An 18,714-nucleotide genomic window follows, 5' to 3' on the forward strand; every position below is an offset into this window, starting at 1 on the left:
GCATCTTGCTGGCAATTCTCTCTTGCTTGCATTATCATCATATAAAAAGAAAGTGTTACTGCCACGGCGAAATGTTAATCTAAACCTTTTAGTTCTGTCTGTGAACTTATGACTTCTGCTATGCTTTGCAATCATTAAGTGCCTGCATATTCTGTTTAGCGGTTTGTTATCTGTGCCCTTTCTTTGCTACATCAGACAACTTGTTAAAAGCCTCATATTGTCTGACTTAATGATCACTGACATGAGCTCTCACACTAGATTCTGCATTTTTTTTAAACTGTGTAAAGCAAATCCCTCTAAATAGTTACTGTCTCACATAAACATATGCAAATAAATGTATTGTGTCACATGCACAGCAAGCTGTCCAGATGCTGCTGAATCGGTTTACCTTCCCTAAGTGTGTTAATGTGCTGATTACTGATTGTGTGTGTGTGTGTGTGTGTGTGTGTGTGTGTGTGTGTGTGTGTGTGTGTTTGTGTGTGTGTGTGTGCATATACACATTTACATCTGAACAATGTGATTTAGTGAAGGTGAAACAAATGGTTGTTTTAGTGAATGTCAGTCAGCAATGGCACTGCTGCATTGCAGCTTAGGGAGTATTTATTCAACAAAACGTAAGTCATTGTGTATTGTGCTTTTAACAGTGGCAGAGAAGGGTTGGACAATATTCATGACATCTGTTCTCCATAAAAAAAATGCATTTATTGAATATATGTTTATGGGATGATACAGTAAATAAAACTGCACTTTCTTAAGATTCTTATTTGACAATTACATTCATTTATGTGTTAAAGAGACAACCTACAGAGGCACTACTTTTCCCTCTGTTTTAAAAGGGAACAGTCAAATCAAGGAGCCGGAAATGTCATTGTGGGCTGCATGCACAGTAGTGGGCCAAGACTCCCTGGCACAGCTCCTTTTGCTCTTGTCATTTATCCTAGAACATGACGAGCATGGTGCAGAGCCATGTGTGGCTTTAATGTGAACTGGCCTGGGGTAGTCCCTGCTCTTTTAAGTATATGGGTCAAACCTGGTTCATGCAGCTTTTGTGTGCAAATCCAGCAAACATTAATATTGTTTTATTACTGGAAAAAGTCAAGATAAATCAGGCATAGTTGTGAAAATGTGAGCAATTCTTTGTATGGTTACTATTCTCACTCTCACTCTCCCTTTCATGCCTGGTGTTGTGTGAGTGGGTCTGACCCTTTCTCCTCTCCACCACTCAGTTATATAAGCCCTCACTTTCATTACATCTCAGTCCATTGACTCATGGCTGTGCGGATGAGTCCTGCAGGTTGGACCTTGCTGCTCTCATTTTTAGAATCCCTTCACTGAAGCTGCACCAAGGCACTGAGGCCTTTCTCCAGGGTCTGAGCTGGGTTAAAGTCTATGAACATTACCAACATTGCACTAATGAAAACCATTTATGCAGACTGTCTTCATGTGTCATTTTAAATTCATGATGGTTGATATAAGCGTAGCTGGGGGTGCTGTATAATGCTGATGTGCTTTCTTGCTTTTCATTTGAATGAACTGATTTTAAATAATGTAACAGTTTTGATTCAATAACAGTGTCAAACATGTTGGCATACCTATCTGCCCATCTGATTCAATAACCATAGCTTGCGAGCTTCATCAAGTGCATGAATGTCTGAGTACGTATTATTTTATTTCCTGAATCAACAGAGATCAGAACAGATGTGGGTCTGCACTGCTCCTGTTTGGCATCAGTGCTTATACAGCCACAACATCTGCTGCTGTCCTTAGGCCATCGCTGCATGCTTGGCGGATTGAACTGACGGAGGGGTCAGTGGAAGGCTGCATGCAAGAGAGACAGCTATTAAGTTAAAAACGAGTATTTTCATCCTGTGGCTAACCTTAAAGTGCGAAGTGACCAAAGAGTTGGGTTCATAAGACCTGCTGTGATACGTTAAAGAAAGAACTGTTTTGGGGAAACCTGAGTTAGCTGTTCCCACTTTGGCTTCAGGCTTGATAAGAGGATTGCCCTCTTACAGCACTTACAGAGGGGATATGGTTTGAAAGGCCACAATTGCCATTTACTTGTCCGATTAATACCGTATGTTGTATTTATTTCTGGCCATGTACGGATGAGATCAGATGTTGGCTGTTAGAGGGATCCAGTTTCTAGCTGTCGGGTGTCTCTTATCCCTGTGGCTATTTGCCCCTGCCCATAGCCCCACTAAGCTTCTCAGTAATTGCTTAGCCTTCGTTATAGCATATTCTTTCATTTTCCTCTTAGACTGTTTCCTGTTTTTCACAGAAAATGCTGTGAGATTTTTTTTACCTTGGTTGGCCAGGAGTACAGAGGAAAATTGGATGCTATGTGTGTCATTGTGTATGGATATGAGACTGTCTGGATTGACAATATTTATTCTTTCTATCCAGTTAGAAAGATTTAACTACAGGGTTACTCAAAGAGCATGTTGCAGCTGTTAGGTGAATAAAATCTTGACTCCATGTGTGGTGGAGAATTGTGCAACATTCTATCGTGATTCATAACATATTGAGCTGTGAAAAAACAAGCCGCCTGATTATTAAAATGTGCATCTCTTTCCCTTAAAATGTTATAAAGTTAAAGCTTTCACCTTATATCAGTTGAAGATAATTTTTTAGTACCAAGAAGTCAGCATCATATGAAAAAGTAATGTGTGCTCAGCTGCATTTGGTGAATTAAAATGTATGGATCTGTGGAGTCTTTCAGGATTTTCACTTGAAATGTGTTTGTGACCACATGACAATAATGGTACACATGATAGATAGATAGATAGATACTTTATTGATCCCGAGGGAAATTCAAGGCATCCAGTAGCATTATACAGACAGGCAGGACACAAGACATTAGTTACAATACACACCCGCTGTCCCCCCCCTGTATACAAAATCCCCCAAACAAGATATAGCAGCCCCTATGTGACTAAGAATAAACATAATTATATGTTACAGTACAGTACACAAAGAAGGGGTTTTTCCACACAGATTAAAAGATACAGTTTCAAATCAAACTTTTTATCTTATTTCATAAAAAGGGTTGAACGTCATTTGTCTCCTCCTGTTCATATTTTTGAGTGTGAACCATCGAGCTGTTCTGAACAGTGCATGAGTCATCTCATCCCACATTCAGCTTTTCATTTTGTGAAGTTGGCCGGCTGTGTTTATTTTTAGGTCAACCATCTGTCATGAGAAAAAAATGAAATCAGGAACTTTGGCCTTTCGTGGTAGCGCGAGTATTATTCTATTGTGATATGTGGGAGATCTGGCTATGTGATGCCCTGCACCGACACACATGGGCTGTTGATTTGTTGTTTACATGATTTAGTTCTATACATGTCCATCGATGTTTCCCGCCATCTTATCTTGTTGTATCACCAGATGAATAAAACAAGGAGACATGGGTGTGGAAGATGAGTGTTAATGCTGTAAGCCTGACTCACATCCCACTCTCCCCTCCCACCGACTCACTGGCTTCTCATCCCTGCCTCTGCCATTGTTCTCGTTATCACCAAACCTTTTTTTTTATCGTGTGCTTTCTGTCAAATCTTTACCTTTAATCAATTGCTAATTTCTTAAAGCCATCTCTTTTTTCATAGCTCCTCATTCCCAGTCTTACACAAAGAATCTATTTCACTTGTTTTCTTTATCCCTCTCCTCCTCCTCCTCCTCCTGCGCAACCTGATTTCTTCTGGCTGGTATTCTCTCGTGTGCCCCCTCCTGTCTGTTTATGTTACTGCAAGCTAGATGTAAATGGTTGACACACCTTTTAGAGGCTGCTATTTTCCCCCGCACTCTCATTTTTCCTACTTTAGCCTGTTTTTCCTGGTTTAGTTTCTGAATGACGTTAAATACATTTGGTTGTATTTATCCTGCTGTTGTTGCAACCGACTTTCACCTCTATCCCACGAAACACAGAGGCAGTCTCTCCTCTACACACTGCCTCCTCTTTCTGTAAATGCTGGAGCAGTGAGTTGAGCTGAGTAAGACAGAGCACCGTTCTCTTTCCTTCCAGCGAATGCAGCAAAACTAGGGAGATGGGACAAACTGACAAACCTCAGCATGGCTCTGCAGTGTTAAGAATGTGATCCTATCCTCTGCCATTGTGGGCTTTTAACTTACTGACGCTGACTGACTGGTTCAGCTGTTTGTTGTTTAACTGGCATGGCTGTTAACAGTTATACATGGCTACTTGAATTACAGTATGAGGACTGTCAGACACACTGACAAGGCACAGTTTTAAGGCTCAAGGTTTCATACTTTATAATGGTATCAAAATGTGTTTTCAGTTTGTTTTATTTTGCCCATTTATTGTTCCTTTATATTTGTCAACTCTTGTTACACTTCAGTTTTTCACATTTTGAAAGTATATGAAAATAAAACAGCTTCAGTTTCTGTATCTGAACAATACATGTTCTACATAACGTTACTACATGTGAACATTTTCTTCTAATTCTTTCATTCTGTGTCCAAATAACCTGACTTTTTTTTTTTACTGAAGGCAAGCTGGGTTTTTCAGGGTTGATATAGATGCAGGGTATTTTTCTACTTTATGATCTGATGGAAACATTAAAGAAGGACATTTCAGTCATGAATATAGTTGATTGTTTTGGCATCATGTGTTGTAAAACCTTGTGGAATTAATGTCATTCTCTTTAAACTTGCTACATTTCGTGTAAGTAAATCCATATTACTATGTGATACATGTCAGTATTGTTTAGTCGCTCTTTATAAAACATTGTGCATGTCTTGTTAAAAGTTGAAGCTCTTTCAGTTCCTGAAGTAATCTTTGGACCTGATGTCATGGATTTACTTTTCTTTGTGGGAGCAAAATGTCAAGTTCACGAGTAACAAGAAAATTATTGAAGAGTTTGTTGGTTTACTTTAGGGCAAGGAGGTCACTGGTTTTCGAATCCCAGTTGGACCGGATCTGTCTGTGTGGAGTTTGCATGTTCTCCCTGTGCATGCTTGGGTGCTCTCTGGATGGTTTACTTTATTAAAATAGGTAGTTCCTCATGAAAGACTCACATACGCTTTCTTACCATTTTCAAAGATTGTTCGTAAAAGGTTTCTTTGTTTCCATTTCTGTTTTTCCAGTAGTTGAGAATGAGTTTTGGCAATCAAAGGACTATGATTGTCCATTCAGAATATCTGTAGCATAACACTGGAACTACATGATTATGTTAGACATGACAAATGCTTCATTTAACACTTATTTTTCACAAACGTTTTACCTTGTGGATCATTTTCTTGATAACAGTCTTTGTCGTTATTTGTCATGCGTCTCCCTGAGCCTGAGTCACTTCAAAGCTTTTTATGTACAGTCTCACTGAATTGCCATTTCTGTGTCACATCAAATATTTTGATGGATGATTAAGGTATCTGCAGGGTTTAGAGAGAGAGAGCTGTAACAAAAATTGGGCTGAATTATCTAGGCATCATATTAGAGATAATGAAGTGAGTGTATGCTTAGTGTGAGTAAAGGAGCAAAACAGAGCAGAGACAACAAAGGCTTTAAAAAAAATGATACCAAAATAAAAAGGACTTTGGTCTGCTTGTTTACAGAATACTGTAAATGGGGTCTTTGCAATAAGACTGACTATAATTGTTCCCTAAGCCCTTGTTTACTCCGTAATGTTTGTCTTAATCCTGACTCACTTTGCCTTGTCCTCTAACTGAGAACCAGAGAAACAAACTGAGGGGATTGTGCTTCTTATGGAGCAAAGACATGTACAGTATGAACTATGAGAACGAAAAACCTCAGTGATAAGTAAAATAAAATATACCTTCATTGTTATATGAATGCATGAATGAAACACAAAAATAATGTTTCCTCCTTCTTAAGGGGTTTGAAAAAGGACACTCCTGTCAAATCATTCGTCCCATTCGCACTCCGTATTCCCAACTGTCCTGGATTAAGGCTTCTATGAAGTGTGTAAAGTCATAATTCTACTATGTTGCCCCTTTAATGCGATTAGAGGGAATCATCTTAATGATGCCATGAAGTGTAGCGTTGAAAAGAGAACAGCACAGACGGCAAGCAAGGATTCAACACAACCTATATTCCAGTGTGGCCTGACTACTTTTTTCCACTCTCTATACTCTTATTGGTGCTGTGCATTTGCTTGTTCAGTATCTGTGTTAACATTGTTCAATTCCCATGTGACTGTCAGCTCTCTCTTTCTTATCTAATCCTTTCATTTTCTTGCTCTTTTTGTCACCTCTTGGATCAATTGGGGGCGGTTATGATAGAGGATGTATTCACATAACAAGACGTATAGAGAATGAAAGAGTAACACTCACATGCAACAAACAAATATGTGATAAAATCAAGCTGTACTTGTATCCTTAGCATCCTCACCACATAAAAGAAAAGTTCTGTAGCTACACATGTTGGGGTTATGTCCATGTAGCTGTTTAAGTGGTGATGCCGATGAGAGTGGGGGATGTTTTTTGCTATTCTGGGAGAGCGACAGCAGCTGAGCCCAAGTTTAAATGATGGGTAGGCAAGTCATTATTTTATAAATAGTTATCTTCATTTTCTGTCGAAAGTGGAGCAACATCACATAACCACTTCAACCATTTCAAACATGAGATTCTCTGCAGGCCAGCACTCTCCTCCATTATTCAGACCTTTTTTTATATATTTAAAGAAATGGGCCAAGCCCTAGTGCAGCAAGCTTGCACCTGCAATGCACTTCCTTTGCACTGCATGACTGATAGGAAAGTAAAAATAGACATTACACAAGTCTACAATGGTGGATACAGATAACCTTGCTGATGTATGGGAAATGTAAATGAGTGTGGATAAACTATGCTCTTCAGCTGTTGTCACGAGTTGTTCTTTACTTAAATGGTCCAAACAATATATCCTACTGCTGTATAAGAAATACTGTAAAGTCTGCATCATCTTCAAATGTTGCTTGTGGAATTATCTCTCTGTCTTTTCCTCTTTGTTTTGATATGTATCAAAGGGGATGAGAATGTGCAGGTACTGTTAGATACATTCACATCTCTTCTCCCATCTGGGGGAGATGACATTTTAATTTCCGCAGGCAGAGACAATGTGTCGCAGACAGCACAGCTGCGAGTGTATCTGTACCACTGATACATTTTTTGGAGTGTGTGAGCTTGCTTATCTAATATACAGCTTCATAGCATTGCCTGTCTCTGACATCAGAGTGTACGTCTCTGCAAACTGCTATAGAGAACAATGAAGAGGGTGAAAAAAAACTCCCCCTTGTGGTAAAAAAGGGGAGTTACATGCCACTTATTTTTAGCTCTGTGTGTGTCAATACATTCAATTATTTAGCATGTTGCCACTCTGTGTGTGGTAGTATATTGACAAATATTATTGATTTTCTCTGACAGTATTGATACACAGATAGCGGGTTCTGTCCCATTTTACATTTTGATCAAAGCCACATGTGCCCTCTTCTCCTGTGCTTTGTTTGATGGACAAACCAAATTATCCGTGCTTGACTATAAAGCTAGATTTACTCTAAATCCCACACAAAGAAATTATTTAGTTCAGGTTGCTCCTGTGTGTGCACGTTTGTGAGTGAGAGATATAGAGAGAAAAAGGGTGATAAGGAGTGTTTCAGTAGTGTGTGTCCAAATGTTTACAAAAAGCTTTGATGTGTATAATGTGCATGGCCATTTAGTTTTATGGAACACATATTTTTTTGGTGGTATGCCTTTGAAAACAATAGCCCTGTCTTTGGTGCATGTTCTGAGGACTCATAAGGAGAGGCGAGGAGGAGGAGGGGGGGGGGGGGGGGGGGGGGGGGCTTTAGGGTGGGGCACTGACAGACGCAGCATCTGCGTCACCATGGATACAAGAGGGGGGATAGTGAATCAATTGTGGGTGCTCCCTGTGAAAGCAGAGATCTATGACACATTGTCTCTAGGCATATTGTTTAGCCAATCAGAGTGTCCGTTACAGTCACATTGATTCTTGCTAACCAATCAGATTTCTCTGCCACCTTTGCCGTTGCGAAACCTGGTTGTACATCCTGGTCTCTCCCTGCAAAGTGAACCATTATGGTTCCTCTTCTATCACAACCTGTTTGCTGGATACCATTTTTGTATAATACATTTTCCATAGAATGAAAAAATATTATGTTATATTATGAAGCATATTATGGAGCTAGATGTGCATACTATCATTCACAGACACACTTTGCTTCTCCTCACTCGCCCACCATTTAAATATATTTTTTGCTCTCAGACCTCTCAAACACAAACACAGACCTCTACATGCTCTTTTAATCTAAACAGAGACACTGCGATCCATGCGATACAGATGCTTTTTTTTTTTTTTTTAAGATTTGTTTTTGGCTTTTCATGCCTTTATTATAGATGGAGGAAGGTGGATAGAGTCGGAAGGGGGGAGAGAGTGGGGAGAGACATGCGGGAAATGGGCCACAGGCCGGACGCGAACCCAGGCCGCCCGCGCGCGAGGACTGAGCCTCAATACGTGGGGTCGCGCGCACTGCCGCTGCGCTACCGGCGACCCCGATACAGATGCTTTTTACTAATGTAGGGTCACCTTTAACTTTATCTGTTGATTGTGTAATGAGTGAAAGGTACACAAATCCAGCGTTAATGAACTCAGTGCTCTTTAAACTTTTAATTCGTGTTAATTTACTTAAACTAAAAGGAAAGGAACTAGAGTCAATACTTGATTTAAAAAGGTCAGGTTAAAGGACAGATTGTGTCAAAACTTTCAAGGACGACTTGGTTTTTAAGATTAACATATATGACTTAACATCTAATTTTGAGAGTCCTTTAATCAAAAATCAAATATAACAATATCATTGGCAACACCAGCATGTCGTTTCTCCCTTCCAGTTGTTTTACAGTAGAGTAACTAATTATGTTATCTTTGGGCATTGTGCCATTGCTTTCCAAATGAGTGAATGCTGTGTTGGTGTGCCTCTAGATTTAACTCAGGGGTGTGTGCATGTGTGAGTGTTTGGGCATGCTCCATATTTGTTGTGTCCTGGTTTCCATCTTGTTCCGGCTCATGTTTCATTAGACCCGCCCCTGTCCTACTTACCACAGAAAGCAGCGGAGGCGCGCAGATTTAGAAATAAATGATTAAGTGGTAGGATTAAGTACCTCCTCCATCCTATCAATGTCTCATAAATGAAGTTATGATGATATTTTTGAAGAGCTTCCTCAAAATGTCAACATTTTATAGTAGCAAGGCAGAGAGGTAACTCTTCACAGTACACACCATTTTTTTTTTTTTTCAGACCTTTTATCTTTCTTTTCTTTCTCTTCCTCCCTCGTTTATCTAACTGCATTTGGGTTAACTTCCATATGTTCCACTTAAATTACCTTTTTAAGAATTGTTACCAATTTTTCCTCCTTTATCACCACTGCTTTATTAGAAGATTGAAGTCGTTAGTTTAATGCTTGGTATTTGGGTGGGGTTCTAGTCACAGTCACCATATGAAGTGTTGTACCAGCCCCATCACAGCTGCTTGTAGACAATCCCCCTGAGACACTGGACCTATTAATAAGGCTCAGCATACAAAGAAAGGCTAAAAAAGGAATAGATCTCAACAACAAGCAGGGAATTGTGCTTGAAGATACTGAGTAAAATAAGACACATTCACAAGGAGTAGGTTGCCCCCTTGTGCCGTGATGAGCACTTCTCCAAGCAAATTCAGCCCAGTGACATCAGTATCTCGTCAGAAGAAGCAGGGTGTAGTGTGCAGACTGCAGGAGTGGGGGTGGTCTCCAGAGTCCAGACCTCGGGAGAGTACAGTGGGCTGGGTTTGGCTAAATTCAAAGGTCAGGCACATTGTGTGGATGTGGGGGTGGAAAGAGAAGCAGGCACTGCTGCTTTAGTGGCTCTGTCACAGTGAATATGCTGCTGCAGTGCTTCATAATCAATGCATGAATGCAGACATGGACAGACTAGTATGGCTTGTATAGCAGAGTGTTTTAATTTTGCTTTCGTGTGTGCGTGGTTGGTGTGTATTGTACGTGTCATAATGATGAGAAAGAGCGATTTGAAGGTGAACGTTAGCTGACAAAAATGTGGATATTAAATCCCGGCTATTATTTGTTATACATCACCATACATTTCTATAAATCAACCCATACTTATCTGCATTGATAGGGGTGGGGGTGTTTGTGCACACATGCATCATGTCTGTGCCTAAGATGGCGTTGCTATGGAGACAAGAGAGCTGTTCAGAGAGGGAGAGGAAAGGAGGAGGGGGGCGGCGGGGGGGCTCGCCTTGGAGCATGTTCAGATAGCACCCTTCCCCCCATCTACTCACACACACCCTCCAAACACACACTTGTGCGCAAGGACACACACACATAACCGATGGCTACGTAAAGGACAATCATGAAATCATAATATAATGGAGGTAGAAGAAGCTAATTTGGTGACTATATGATATGTGTAGCCCTTTAATTATGCAGTGAAAACCCCTTAAAGAATGCTGTCGACTGCTTCCGCCCATGCTGCCTCCCTGCCTCATGTCCCACTCACTGCTGCCTTTGCCCCTTTGATCCCGTCTGTTGCTCCTTTTACTCTTATCACATGACAGCTGTAGCACAGCCAGAGCAGCAAGGCAACAGACAACAACATGTATTTTAATACTTGATTTATTATGTGCAGTTCCCCGTGACTGGTGAGCAAACACTTTGTATATTTCTCAACTGCCATTTACTCACTATTAATTATTCAGCATTCAATTATCATGTCCTCAGGAAAAGTGACTTTGATCAATGCATACAGAGGGTATTAATAAGAACTGAAGTGTCTATGTTCATGAGGAGTTTAATTATTGTAATCAACTGAAATGACATAAAATAAAGAAGCAAACGTGTTTATGTGTTTGCAGTCTTTTGAGTTTGAGTTGGCGTAAGTGCATACAGCGCTCTATGAATTGATTGACCCTTCAGATCATTCATAGAGAAGCTGGCATTTAAAGAGTAGGTCAGACTTGTCATTATGTAATCAGTGTTTCTTCCACATGGCAAAGTGGGCATGCAGCGCACATAGGATTCATATCCTTTCTATTTATACTTGAGCATCATACAATTCTAACTGTGCAGTTGTTACTATGTGTTTATTTACATTTTAGAGGTATTAACATTGATGTTGACATGTCTCATTCATTTGTCCTATAAAATAATCTCACAGTGTCAGCAGGCCACGAAGCAGAATCCCTGGTAAGATTTATGCTTTTTAAGAGAGAACTCAGTGACCAGTGCTGAGTAAACTGTAGCCTCAGTGCTCCATGTTGTCATGATGATTGTATGACGAAGATAATCCAGACTGGTCTTGTGAGGTCAGTGCAATACAGACTGTGACCTACAAATAAACTGTGAATCATTGAATTTCATCATGGGCAGTCTGATCTGATGAGCCAGGTGGTCTGTGTGTGTGTGTGTGTGTGTAAATAACCTAAATGTTAATTCCAGTCGTTCATGTATGATTTCTATTGACATACATTAGTAGAATAGGGCACATATAGGTCATCTTTAGTGTGCTATTATTATTATTATTACATTTTGGGGTTAACGGATCACAGTGGCACGGAAATGGATGGTTATTCATATTTTCAAATCAAATCATGTTTCCTACTGAATGAAAATAGGACAGGAGTTCCTGAACCCAGGGTTTAATCCTGGGATTACAAATGAGGGAATGATCATAAGCTCATGAGTAATGTCTCTGTGGAAATGTGGAGAAAAACTAAAATCTTCAAAATATAGCACTGTATTCACTGCAAGTCCCTTCTGGGTTTCTGTACAGTATAACAAAAGTCTACTTTTTATATAATGCCCTCAAGGCTGAGGAAATAAATGTTTTGGTTTTTTGGGGGGGGGGTTTTCATTTTGCATCAGTGTTTAGCCTCCTTTTTCACTCATGCAGACTCACATGTTGCCAAAATGACTTTGAGGACAGTTTAATTTAATGAGAAGGTTTGATGGTTTGAAATCTGAACGTGTTACTCAAACAAAACTGCAAACCTATGTTGATTTTTCTATACAATTAACAAAAATAACTGCTTGAAGTATAAAAGTTGTTAAAGGAATGGGGCAGAGGAGTAAAAAGGGGTATAATGAGCTGCGGTGTCTGTGTGCATGTTCAAATGATAGAAGGACTTCCCGATATAATGTCATTCTGGTCATTTCAACCACTTAAAGTGCTTTACACTGCCACATTCACCCAGTTCCACACAAACATTCTTACACTAATGGCTTCAGGAGCAATTGGTAATCGAGTGTTTTGCCCAAGGACACTTTGGCATGATGACTAATTAGAACATTTGAACCTCAGCCGACCACAGCTGTGTGTGTGTGTGTGTGTGTGTGTGTGTGTGTGTGTGTGTGTGTGTGTGTGTGTGTGTGTGTGTGTGTGTGTGTGTGTGTGCGTGTGTGTGGTTTGCAAATTGCTTTCATACATGGAGGACAGTACCCCGAAACATCAGAACAGCTTTACACTCAGGGCATACTGTGTGCTGTCCATGGTGCTGAAATGATACTGTAGTTCTCGTATTTGGGTTAGGCAGTTAAGCGGCAGATACACTGTGAATATCACAATTTGTTGTGTCACTTTCAGCTACATACAGTATGACATTTATGCTTGTAAGTTACTTCCTTTACCACTTGGCGCCGCTGTTGATCCATGAGGGACAGATGTACTATATGATACAAATAGGCCCCTCCCGTTTTCAGGCGACAAGCACATATCTCCAGTCTTTGTTGTAAAGAGAGGACGGTGGAACAAACACTGAATTTTTCTGATCATAACCAAAGCTCTCTTCAGATGATTTTACTGTTTTTGGAAGTCATATTTGTTCATATTGAACCGAAGAATGGCACCACCTTGTAGATTGAGCTTTTTGGGGATATATATCTGGATTTTTGTTTTGGACTGTTACTGGGAAACTGTGTCTGGGCAGCTCTCCTATTCCGTCTCAGAGGAGGTAAACATCGGGACTCCAGTCGGAAATATTGCGAAGGACCTGAACCTTAATTCACATGACCTGGAATCTCGTATGTTTCAAATTGTCTCTGGTTCAAAAAGGAAATTCTTCCAGGTAAATGTAAAGACGGGTGTCCTTTACGTAAGTGATCGTATAGACAGAGAGGAGCTTTGCGCAGAGGAATTAAAATGCTCAGTAAGTGTAGAAGCTGTGATAAATAACCCCTTGAAGCTTTATCGTTTTGATGTGGAAATTTTAGACGTAAATGACAACGCCCCATTGTTTAAGACTAAATTACAGAATTTGTTTATAAGTGAAAATACTTTACCGGGAGTGAAATTCGCATTGTCTGAAGCAACGGATGTAGATGTGGGGAGAAACGGTATCAGTACTTACAAATTAAGTCAAAATGAACATTTCTCTCTGGCAGTCCACAAAGCAGGTCGTAGTGTGTCTGCTGAACTAGTGCTGCAGAAAGCTTTGGACCGAGAGAAGCAGCCGGTGCTCTCGATGACACTGACCGCTGTAGATGGAGGGACTCCTGCAAAATCAGGAACCTCCCAGCTCGTAATTAATGTTTTAGACACGAATGACAACATTCCGATTTTCAGCGAAACATTGTACAAGACAAAACTCGTTGAAAACACGCCACTGGGGAAAATAGTGATCACTGTAAACGCAACCGATGCAGACGAAGGCCTGAACGGTGAGATTGTTTATTCACTCAGAAGCAAAGATCAAGATCACGTGCTAGAAATCTTTGAAATCGAAAGTGAAACCGGCGTCATTAAAGTCAAAGGCAAAATAGATTTTGAAGAAAAAAAAGCTTTTGAGATACGAGTAGAGGCAAGTGACAAAGGCCAGCCTCCAATGTCTGCCCATAGTAAGGTGCTGGTAGAAGTGGTGGACCAAAATGACAACGCTCCTGAGATAACTGTGACGTCACTCCATAGCACAGTGAGAGAGGACACAGATGTCGGCACTGTCGTTGCTCTAGTGTCGGTCCTCGACAAGGACGGTGGGAAAAATGGTGATGTATCAATTGAGATTAAAAACAAAGTCCCATTTAAACTCGAAACGAACTACAACAATTATTATTCGTTGTTGGTTGACGGACCCCTGGACAGAGAAACAGTCTCAAACTATAACGTCTCCATAGTCGCTACTGATAAAGGGACCCCGTCACTCTCTGGCACAAGTGTATTCACAATACATGTTTCAGATGTCAATGATAACGCACCTTTTTTCACACAGCCTCAATTTAGTGTTTTCGTGAATGAGAACAGTCCGGTGGGAGCTACTATCAAAAGAGTGACTGCATATGATACTGATGTTGATAAGAACAGTCAGTTGCGCTATTCATTGTTACAAAGTAGTAGTAACCACTTACCGTTGCTAACAATGATTAATATAAACTCAGAGACCGGAGATATAGTCAGCCTGCAGTCTTTTAATTATGAGGAGTTAAAAGCGTTTCAGTTTAAAATTCAGGCCACAGACTCTGGTGTTCCTCCGCTCAGCAGCAACGTGACAGTCAACGTTTTGATCCTGGATGAGAATGACAATAATCCAACTATTCTGGCGCCTTATTCTGAGCACGGCTCCGTCAACAGTGAGAGCATCCCCTATTCTGCTGAAGCGGGATACTTTGTGGCAAAGATCAGGGCTGTAGACGCAGACTCTGGATACAACGCGCTGCTCTCTTATCACCTCTCTGAGCCCAAGGGAAACAACCTCTTCCGGATCGGAACCAGCACCGGAGAGATCCGGACTAAGAGGAGAATGAGTGACAATGACCTGAAAACTCACCCCTTGGTGGTGCTGGTCTCTGATCTCGGAGAACCCTCCCTGTCAGCTACTGTGTCTATTGATGTGGTGGTGGTTGAAAGCGCAGCTGACATCCAGACTCAGTTCAGACATGTGACCATAAAGGAGGAGAGCTTCTCTGATTTGAACCTGTATCTGCTCATCGCCATTGTGTCGGTGTCAGCCATCTTCCTACTCAGCCTCATCACTTTAATAGCTGTCAAATGTCACAGGACAGACGGCAGTTTCAGCAGGTACGGAGCCCCGATGATCACCACCCACCCTGACGGGAGCTGGTCTTACTCCAAATCTACTCAGCAGTATGACGTGTGTTTCAGCTCAGACACACTCAAGAGTGACGTAGTGGTTTTCCCCGCTCCGTTTCCACCTGTAGATGGTGAACTCATCAGTATTAACGGAGGAGACACTTTTACCAGAACTCAGACTTTACCTAACACAGAAAAGGTAAGAAACGTATAAAATGCAATATTATCTGTCTTTGTTTTTTTGTGTTATGTTTATGCCTATGCAAGGCAAAGTAATAACTACGTAAAGGCTCAAAAACGTCTTACCTTACGTAAACCTTACACCCTGAAGGAAGTTTGTGTCGCTGTCCTTGGTGCTGAAATATTAACCCTGTATTCAGGAAAACGATTTACAACGTGGATAACGAGTTTGGGGGGAACGATACTTTCCTCTAGCATAAATTAGGGGTTTCAGTTAATTGTTTTGTTATTTTCTTAGATTTAGTGAAGAAACGTATTTTTGTTGTTGTCACTACTTTCGTAGCCCCTTCGTTTTCCTTTAAAATGAAGCACACAGAAAACACATATTTGCCATTAATAGTTTCACAATTCTCTGTGTCTTTCGTCGTGCTTTTAATTTGTATTTGTTTGCCCCTGTCGTGTTACTATGTTTTAATCTTTCTGGTGGCATACCAGTCACATGTGAAATATGTTGGAAAGAATTAAAAATAAAGTGAGATATTAATGGGAAATACAAAAGACACAGAATGACACCTCGTGTCTTTAATTATCTGGATCGTCTGAAAAAACTTGGAGAGTGTATGAAACATTTAAATCCGCATAGTTTTTTTTTTTTTTTTTTTTAGTATTGTCAGAGATAAATTGCAATTACTTCAACCGATCACAAGGGGACACTATAGACCACGACATCTAGACGTTCTTACACGAGGCAGTAGACTCCTCCCAGAAACAGAGGATGATGATGAGGTTCCTGTTCGCTTTGTTACAAAGCAGTGCAGAGTGAGAGAGAAAAGAGGTGAAAGACATACAGTCTATGAGATAGTGAATAAAACTGCAACGAACTTGGATCGTGTTGTTTGCATGTCTTATGGATGTGTGAGGGCAGAAGAAGAAGAGGATTGTATGCCATTTCCGCGCTGGACAAATAATGTATTTCCCGAGAAGAACGAGACATTTTGGGATATATCTTGTGGTCGTGCTGCTGGAGTGTTGCTGGGAAGCGGTTAGTGGACAGTTGTCATATTCCGTGTCAGAGGAGGTAAACCCGGGAACACTGGTTGGAAATATCGCCAAAGATCTAAATCTAAATGTTCAGGAATTAGAGTCTCGTATGTTTCAGATCGTTGCTGGATCAAAAAGAAAATATTTCGATGTCAACCTGAAAACGGGCGTGCTGTATGCCAATGAAAGAATAGACCGAGAGGAGCTTTGTGCGAAGGCTGCAAAATGTACAGTCAATGTAGAGGCAGTGATCAACGACCCACTAAAGCTTTACCGTTTAGAGATAACTATAACAGATGTAAATGACAACGCTCCCGTTTTCTCTGAGCAGTTACAATCACTTAATGTTGCAGAGAACACCTTACCAGGGATTAAATTTGGCCTAATAGGGGCATCTGATTTGGATGTAGGAAAGAACGATCTAAATACATACAAGCTTAGTAAAAATGATTATTTTACTTTAGAAACTAACAAAGGGCGAGACAGTGTGTCTGCTGACCTGGTACTGCTAACATCTTTAGACCGCGAGCAGGATTCTGTTATAAAACTTACACTGACTGCAGTGGATGGAGGAAATCCATCCAAATCAGGAACCTCACAAATAGTAATTTATGTTTTAGATATTAACGACAATCCTCCTGTGTTTAGTAAATCTTTATACAAAACACAAATTACCGAAAACTTACCAACAGGATCTCTTGTGATCATTCTGAATGCAACAGACGCAGATGAAGGATTAAACAGTGAGATAGAGTACTCTCTGAGGAAAAAAGGCCAGGATCGTGTCTTGGAATCATTTCAAATTGATCCCAAAACTGGAGCAATTTTAGTCAGAGGTACGATCGACTATGAGGAAAATACTGCGTTTGAAATTCATGCGCAGGCCAGTGACAGAGGCCAGCCTCCGATGTCTGCCCATTGCAAGGTGCTGGTAGAGGTGGTGGACCTAAACGACAACGCGCCTGAGCTCACTGTGACGTCACTGCTTAACAGCGTAAAGGAGGACGCAGAAGTAGGTACAGCTATTGCACTTGTATCTGTGCTGGACAAAGATGGAGGGAAAAACGGTGTGGTGAAAGCTGTAATTACAAACGATGCCCCGTTTAAATTAGAAACGAATTATAAGAATTATTATTCCTTAGTCGTTAATGGTCTTCTCGACAGAGAGACTCAGGCCCAGTACAACGTATGTATCGTTGCAACTGATGAAGGGGTCCCACCTCTCTCAAGCACCAACATAGTAACTGTTCAGGTTTCTGATGTCAATGACAATCCGCCTCGCTTCTCAGAGCAGCTGGTTAATGTTCATGTGAGAGAAAATAGTCCAGTTGGGGCGATTATAACAACGGTGACAGCTGAAGATTCAGACAGTAATCAAAATGGCCAGGTCAGCTATTCATTTTTACAGAGTAATACTAACTCCTTACCGTTATCTACAATGATTAATATAAACTCAGAGACTGGAGATATAGTCAGCCTGCAGTCTTTTAACTATGAGGAGTTAAAAACGTTTCAGTTTAAAGTTCAGGCCACAGACTCTGGTGTTCCTCCGCTCAGCAGCAACGTGACTGTCAACGTTTTGATCCTGGATGAGAATGACAATAATCCAACTATTCTGGCGCCCTATTCTGAGCACGGCTCCGTCAACAGTGAGAGCATCCCCTATTCTGCTGAAGCGGGATACTTTGTGGCAAAGATCAGGGCTGTAGACGCAGACTCTGGATACAATGCGCTGCTCTCTTATCACCTCTCTGAGCCCAAAGGAAACAACCTCTTCCGGATCGGAACCAGCACCGGAGAGATCCGGACTAAGAGGAGAATGAGTGACAATGACCTGAAAACTCACCCCTTGGTGGTGCTGGTCTCTGATAACGGAGAACCCTCCCTGTCAGCTACTGTGTCTATTGATGTGGTGGTGGTTGAAAGCGCAGCTGACATCCAGACTCAGTTCAGACATGTGACCATAAAGGAGGAGAGCTTCTCTGATTTGAACCTGTATCTGCTCATCGCCATTGTGTCGGTGTCAGCCATCTTCCTGCTCAGCCTCATCACTTTAATAGCTGTCAAATGTCACAGGACAGACGGCAGTTTCAGCAGGTACGGAGCCCCAATGATCACCACCCACCCTGACGGGAGCTGGTCTTACTCCAAATCTACTCAGCAGTATGACGTGTGTTTCAGCTCAGACACACTCAAGAGTGACGTAGTGGTTTTCCCCGCCCCGTTTCCACCTGTAGATGGTGAACTCATCAGTATTAACGGAGGAGACACTTTTACCAGAACTCAGACTTTACCCAACAAAGAGATGGTAAGACACTGCATCCATTGAAATATATGGCATTAGAAACTCTATGAGCATTTTGATTTACGTGTTTATAAAAAGCTGTTTGCTATGTAATCAGTCGGTATCATTCTTTTCAGTTCTTGAATTGTAGACTTTCTCCCTC

The 18,714-nt window shown here is 41.0% G+C and overlaps 2 protein-coding genes across 14 annotated transcripts in view; one reads left to right on the forward strand and one right to left on the reverse strand.

Moving 5' to 3' along the window:
* Window positions 1-18,714, reverse strand: part of LOC306829052 (uncharacterized protein) — a gene marked incomplete at its 5' end in the record, with an annotated part of 184,839 nt that overhangs the window by 114,479 nt on the left and 51,646 nt on the right. The window lies entirely within an intron of this gene.
* Window positions 1-18,714, forward strand: part of LOC306828996 (protocadherin alpha-C2-like) — a 167,112-nt gene that overhangs the window by 68,915 nt on the left and 79,483 nt on the right. Inside the window, exon 1 of one of the 5 annotated variants that reach the window (XM_079351776.1) lies at window positions 11,883-15,245. The exons of 3 other annotated variants lie outside the window; for them this stretch is intronic. In XM_079351776.1, the coding sequence (XP_079207902.1) occupies window positions 12,864-15,245 (2,382 nt within the window). In that variant the 5' untranslated portion in view covers window positions 11,883-12,863. One more of the 5 variants, XM_079351777.1, reaches the window with a different exon arrangement.

The sequence above is a fragment of the Symphodus melops genome (assembly GCF_947650265.1).
Source record: "Symphodus melops genome assembly, chromosome: 9".
Lineage (NCBI taxonomy): Eukaryota > Metazoa > Chordata > Actinopteri > Labriformes > Labridae > Symphodus > Symphodus melops.